The sequence below is a fragment of the Mustela erminea genome, chromosome 1, assembly GCF_009829155.1.
Source record: "Mustela erminea isolate mMusErm1 chromosome 1, mMusErm1.Pri, whole genome shotgun sequence".
NCBI classification, from domain to species: Eukaryota; Metazoa; Chordata; class Mammalia; order Carnivora; family Mustelidae; genus Mustela; species Mustela erminea.
Genome location: NC_045614.1, coordinates 8496540 through 8502539, shown reverse-complemented (window position 1 = coordinate 8502539; position 6000 = coordinate 8496540). Strand labels below are relative to the sequence as shown.

The following is a 6000-nucleotide window of genomic DNA, read 5'->3' as shown; positions in this document are numbered from 1 at the left end:
GGGCGCCTGGGTGGCTCAGTGGGTTAAGCTACTGCCTTCGGCTCGGGTCATGATCTCAGGGTCCTGGGATCGAGTCCCGCATCGGGCTCTCTCCTCAGCAGGGAGCCGGCTTCCTTCTCTCTCTGCCTGCCTCTCTGCCTACTTGCGATCTCTCTCTCTGTCAAATAAATAAATAAATAAAATCTTAAAAAAAAAAACAACCCATTACAGGGACGCCTGGGTGCTTCAGTGGGTTACGCCTCTGCCTTTGGCTCGGGTCATGATCTCAGGGCTCTGGGATCGAGTCCTGCATAGGGCTCTCTGCTCAGCGGGGAGCCTGCTTCCCCTCTCTTTCTGCCTGTCTGTCTACTTGTGATCTCTCTCTTTCTCTGTCAAATAAATATAAAATCTTTAAAAAAAAAAAAAAAAAGGAAACCCATTACACTGGGATACAGTTATCAAAATCTGTTTTAATTGGGTTGGAAGGTGGGCATCTTTCTTAACACATTAAACAGGAAGGCACAGGGCAGCTCCAACGAGTAGAAGAAGGGGGAGCAAGTGCTATTCACGTTTTTCCTTCTAAGGAAGAGCTCCGGAATTCTATTTGCAAACCCCTTGGGTGTCTGGGGACCCTGGTGAATCCCTCCCCCAAACGTGGGGATGTGGTAAGAGCACCGGAAGGTGAGCAAACTTCACAGAGGTATCACTGAGAGAGACAGGAGTGATTTCCAGGGATGATGGACAAGCATCCAGACAGACAAGCATCCGGCGGCTGGGCCATCTGTTCAAAGGAAAACAGGAAGACTGCACTTTGCCCTTCTGGCCTCTCTGGGCCCAGCCCAGCCTTTGTCTTTGTGACTTTAACTCCCAAAGGCAGGCCTGGAGCCCCCGAGCCGGCTTCCAACTTCCTTCCCTGCTGCAGAAGCAGCAGGCAAAACAGCCTGACAAGGCGGCATCACCCAGGTTCTGTGCTGTCCTGACAACACTTCATGGTTCCCCATCACAGCCCCATAGGGCCAGCTCTGAAGGTAATATCCCATTTCACAGGTGAGGAGACTGAGGGCCATAGAGGCCCCAGGTCAAGGTCACCCAGTCTGGGTGTGGCCAAGCTGGGACTGGAATTCAGGTCTCTTTGGATTCTAAGTCCTGCCTGTGGCCATTCCGGCTCGGAGTTCACCACCTGCTTCAAGACACCTCTCCATTCATTCATTCATTCATTCACGTGATTCTCCAAGTTGCCAAAATCATCTGAAGAGCCAAGGGAGAGAGTTCCTTAAATACAACAGACTCAGTTTCGAGTTTTATGACTCAAATGTGTGCTTTGAGATGGGTGGCTGCTTTTCCCAGCCTCAGTTTCCTGCACCTGCAGGCTGATGACCTCATGTGATGAGACCACCCCTCCCCCACGGGGGTGGGGGCTGGTTAGTAGGAGCCTGCATACAGCAGGTACTCAGGAGATGCCTGTTGAACAGATGGCCTTTGCATCCTGGGCCCACCACCCGGGCTTACGGGCACACTACTCCCTCCCCCACCTACCTCTCTGTGTGGCAAGAGGAAGGCTTTCCTTGTGCCTGTGGGCAGAAGGGCTGAGGGCAGGGCGAGGGTCCTGAGCTGGCTGAGCCTGTCATTCCTGTCATAGGCACCAGGGGGCAGTGGGTTCCCACGTTCAACTTTCCTCTACCCGCCCCCTGCACCCCTCACTCACCCCTCCTGCTACAGGGCTGGCTTCTCCCACCACACTGATGGTGGACATAGTAGGCACTAGGGGACAGGGAGGTGTCAGAGTCCCCTGACCCCCAGACCCCGTACCACTCTGCCTCATTCATTCTCTTATTGAGCACCTAGTATACATACACACAGCCCTATGCCGGGTGCTGGGGACATAACCATGAGTAAGGCAGAGAAAAGTCCTTGCTCCTCGCGCACAAGCTGACATTTGAGTGGGAGAGATGGGACACCAAGGAAACAGGGAGTTACAAGTGAGTGTAGTCAGGGCTGTGATGGGGAACTCCGGGTGTTGGAGGCAGGAGGACTCAGAGGAGCCCCTGAGCCAGCTTGGGCAGGGAAGGGAGGGGGTCGAGGAAGACCTAAGAACCAATAGAAGTTCTTCAGATAAAGAGCAGAGGAACCAGCATTCCAGGCCAAGGGTAAGGGCTGGAGGCAACTGCTCCCTGCCCCCACATAGAAAGACAGGCAAGCATACAGATAATGCTGCACGGACTCAGATGGTGAGGTTCTAGAACAAGCATTGAGCAGCCACTCAGGGGAATGGAGGAGAGAGAGGCCGGAAACAGATCTTCATGGAGTGCCAGAAGTCAGAGGAGGGAGTGAGTGGAACAGCATTCTGGGCAGTGGGAACAGCAGGGGCGCTGGTCTGAAGAGAAGCTATCTTCTGCTCCACTCCATCACTCACGGGAAGGGAGGTTCAGCCCCTGCCCGCCTCCTCAGCCCCACCCCCACCCGACCCAGCCATCTCCCACCTGGACAAGGGAAGTCCCCTCCTCCCTGGTACACAGGCACTGTCCCCATATCCTATTCCTCCGTGCAGCCAGAGGAGGCCAAAGTCCCCGCCAAGCTTGTCTGTTTGAGCAGCTGCCGGGGGCACCCTCACCCCGCCTGGCTGAGTCAGGCCTGGCGTGCCCTGAAGAGGAACTGTCTCACCAATCAGGTCTGGTAGGCACCAGGGCAGGTAGCAAGCTCCAGGCGGCGGGGGCAGGGCCTTTCCTTGGAGGGATCTTTGAAGCAGGCCTTCCACCCAGATGGAGCTTGGAGTCACGGGGCTCGCAGCCTCCACCGGCTCCTGGGTAGAATCAGTTCCCACAAGGGCCAGGAGCTTGGCACTCCCAAGCCAGGTCTGTGCCTAGTGCTAGGACGGGCCTCAAGCCCCCTGTGGAGGAGATGAGGAAATGGAAACTCAGAGAGGTTGAGAGATCGTCCCTGGGCCCCACAATCCGGCCCGGGGTTGGGGCTCTGGGGGTATTTGGAAACACACATTTCAGGATCAGGCTCCCCCGGTAACAAATCTGGAATCACAGATCGGACCCTGGCTCGCCGGGTAACATTGGGCAAGTCGCTCTGCCTCTCTGGGCCTCAGTTTTCTCATCTGCAAAAGTGGGGTGGTAATGGCGGCCCCGTGTGGGAAGGGGAACAGCATGTGCGAAGCGGGAGCTGTGCTCTAGGGCTCAGAGGACATTGAGGAGGTGAGCAGCTGGAGAGGTGGGGGAGGAGGGAGGGGACGAGGGCGGATCATGCAGGGTCTTGTGGGCCTTGGGGAGGACTTTGGCTTTTACCCTGAATGAGGTGGGAGCCAGGGAGGATTCTAAGCAGAGGAGGGACCTGACCTGATTCAGGTATTTCTGGGCTCTTTCTGGACACTGAGGTGAGAACAAACTTCAAGGGCCAAGAGCAGGAGCCGGGAGACCCACCATGATGGGGTGTGGGCTGGAAGGAGGCAGACCGGAAGGGAGAAACCCACCAATTTTTGCTCATCTCCATGTTTCTTGCCCAGCCTGGCTCCCAGGAGCCCAAAGGCGAGGCAGGGACTTTAGCCCAGGATGGCTGCTGGCTGGGGTGAGGGTGACATGGGGTGGGGCACAGCAGAGGGATGGGCGGGGTTGCACCTGGAGGCTCCTGGTCAAAGTGGCTGGACCACTCAGACAAGTGCAAGTGCGTGGGCTGCTGATAGATACACATGTCACATGCCAAGCTGGGAAACAGCCCTGCTGTGCCCTCTAGAGCTTGGGGTTGAGTGGCAGGGTATGAGGGTTCCCCCGGAAATCCGAGCCTCCCTTCTCTGGGCTCAGGATCTCATACTGATCCACTTGCTTAGGTAGGGCAAGTTCCTCTGCTTCTCTGCCTCAGTTTCCTCACCTGTAAGAAGGAGGAAAATGCTAACAAATTCATGGGAAAAAGAGCAGCATATCCACAGCCCTGAGGGAGAGTTGTGCCCTCGTATCAATCACTCCCCAATTCTGCCTGGGACATTTTCTGACCAGGGCTGGAAGGGCCGTCGGGAGGAGGAACCCGCCCCTTGCAAAGGCTTGGGGATGAGCAAGGGGTTGGCACATCCGGGGTACGAGTGAGGGCTGGAGAATTCTCGAAGACCGCTGCACTGGAGCTGGGAGAGGAACCACTGGGGAGAGATTTGACACCACAAGTAAACTAAGACATCCCCACATCCTCCTTCCAGTGAAGGCAGCCAGGCCAGTCCAGACTCCCGGACTCGCTCGCTCAGGCCCCAGTTACATCGTCCGGCATCTCGGAGCCCAGCTGGACCCCTCTGCTTCCCTCGTCCTTTACTGGGGAACATCCCATAGTGGCCTTAGAGACCCCCGTGATCCCTCAGGCCTAGGCAAGCGTCTGAGCAGCTCCGTGCCTCAGTTTACCCATCTGCAAAATGGGAAACCGGTCGTTCCTTCCGCACCTGTGAATTGCAGGGCCGTGCTTCATAAACGCTTGACATTATACTTATTACGGATGATCGTGGTGATTAATCAGAGCGCAGAAAGAGCATCCCCCGGAGTCTGACACCCCCCGGCCTCGGTCCCGGCGTCTCTCTTCCCCTGCCCCCTGCAGAGCCTCAGTTTCCCCACCGCAGACCCGAGGAGCGCGCGGAGGCGGCCCGGGGTCCCCGCGCCCCTCCGGCCGGCAGGGGCAGCACGGAGCCGCCCCGCACACCCGGAAGGGCCCCGCCTCCGGCCCCGGCCCCGCCCAGCCCGGGCAGCCCAGAACCGGGAGGCGGCGGCGGTGGCGGCAACCACGGCGGGGACGGTGCGCGCGGCGGCATCGGCGGGACCCGCGCGGCGCCATGGCGGCCGCCGAGCGCCGCGCCTTCGCGCACAAGATCAACAGGTAGCTCGGCTGCCGGGCCCCTCCCGGGGACACCCGCACGTGTCCGGGCCCCGCCCCGGGGTGGTCCGGCCCTCCCCGGCCCCGGTGTCCCCCTCACCGTTCAAGCCCCTTCCGCCCGGGCCGGCTTCGGCCCGCTTCCTCTGGCGGGGGCCGGGGGCGGCGGGAGGCGGGGAGGGCGGCGGGGGTCCCCGCTGGGGCCGCGGCGGGGCTGCGAGTGCGATGGCGGCTGAGCGGAGGTCCGCCCTGGGCGCCGCTGGGGAGGCGTGGGGGCGTGTCCGGGGGCCTTCCTGGAGGCGGTGGCGCGGGGAGAGCAGGTATCGGGAGCCCTCCGCGTTCCTCGCCATCTCCGGGTCCTTCCTGGGTCCCCGAGTCCGAGGGCGAGGGAGCAGGAGGGGCTTTGGCGACCCATCCTCTTGCCTGGCGCGGGGCTGGGATGCTCCTGGGGCCGGGATTTGGGAACAGGGATGGTGCTCTTGGAGGCCTTGGAGGCCCCTCGGGAAGGTTCCCGTGCTCTTCCCCCACTGCCAGGGTCCCGTGCCCAGCTGTCCGGGGAGCAGGGGACAGCTGTGGATGGCCCCCCGCCCCCAGCCCTGCTTCAGGCTCTCCCAGCACCGGCTGGACGCGCTGGAGATGGATGGGTGATTGAATGGAGGGAGTGGGGGCTGGGGACCCAACCAGCTGGTGGGCAGACGGGGGAGGGGACAGGCGCCAGGCGCTGGGGGATCCATTTCCGTGGCCACTGGAGACTGTAAGAGACTCAGCCTGGAAGGGGGAGGTCAGACCAGGGCTGAAGAGCCTCTCTCTTGTCTTTGCCTCCATGGTCAGTGGGAGTTGGCCCACGGGGGGTCCTCTCCACCCCGGGGCCTGTGCTGGCCACACCCAAGTGAAAGAGCTCCCTGTCCGTCCAGAGCTGGCCTGATGGAGACACAAGGAAAGATCCACCCTTGGTGGCAAATACAATGGGGTAGACAGAGGAGTAGCACAATCAAGTAGATTATGTATTAATGATAAGTGCCAGTGCTATGGGGACGCACATGGCAAGGAAAGGAAATGGGTGGGATGGGGAGGCAGATCAGGAAGGCCTGGATGATAAGGTGATATTTGAGCAAAGTTCCGAAGAGGTGAGGGAGGCATCCGTGCCCGTATGTGGAGGAAAAGCAATCCCAAAAT

General features: G+C 59.7%; 2 protein-coding genes across 10 annotated transcripts in view; one reads left to right on the top strand and one right to left on the bottom strand.

The window, feature by feature from the left end:
* Window positions 1–463: 463 nt before the first annotated feature.
* Window positions 464–5332, bottom strand: LOC116572499 (atherin-like). 3 transcript variants are annotated; one of them, XR_004278372.1, is made up of 3 exons: window positions 2460–3072; window positions 1516–1609; window positions 464–760 (listed from the first exon to the last, which is right to left on the bottom strand). XR_004278372.1 is itself a non-coding variant. In XM_032311655.1 (3 exons), exons 1-3 carry the CDS (start codon window positions 5172–5174, stop codon window positions 580–582), a joined length of 522 nt encoding a protein of 173 aa, XP_032167546.1. In that variant the 5' UTR covers window positions 5175–5332; the 3' UTR covers window positions 464–579. The 3 variants fall into 3 exon arrangements, 2 of the variants coding, with proteins under 2 accessions (XP_032167546.1, XP_032167551.1); XM_032311655.1 differs by lacking the exon at window positions 2460–3072 and adding an exon at window positions 4928–5332; XM_032311660.1 differs by lacking the exons at window positions 1516–1609; window positions 2460–3072 and adding an exon at window positions 4928–5332.
* Window positions 4730–6000, top strand: part of DOCK6 (dedicator of cytokinesis 6) — a 41176-nt gene continuing 39905 nt past the window's right edge. For all 7 annotated transcript variants that reach the window (XR_004278353.1, XM_032311587.1, XM_032311576.1 and 4 more), the window contains exon 1: window positions 4730–4830. Coding sequence is in view for 6 of the 7 variants with exons in the window: in XM_032311587.1 (XP_032167478.1) it covers window positions 4787–4830 (44 nt within the window). In the remaining variant the exon portion in view is untranslated. The remainder of the gene's footprint in view (window positions 4831–6000) is intronic.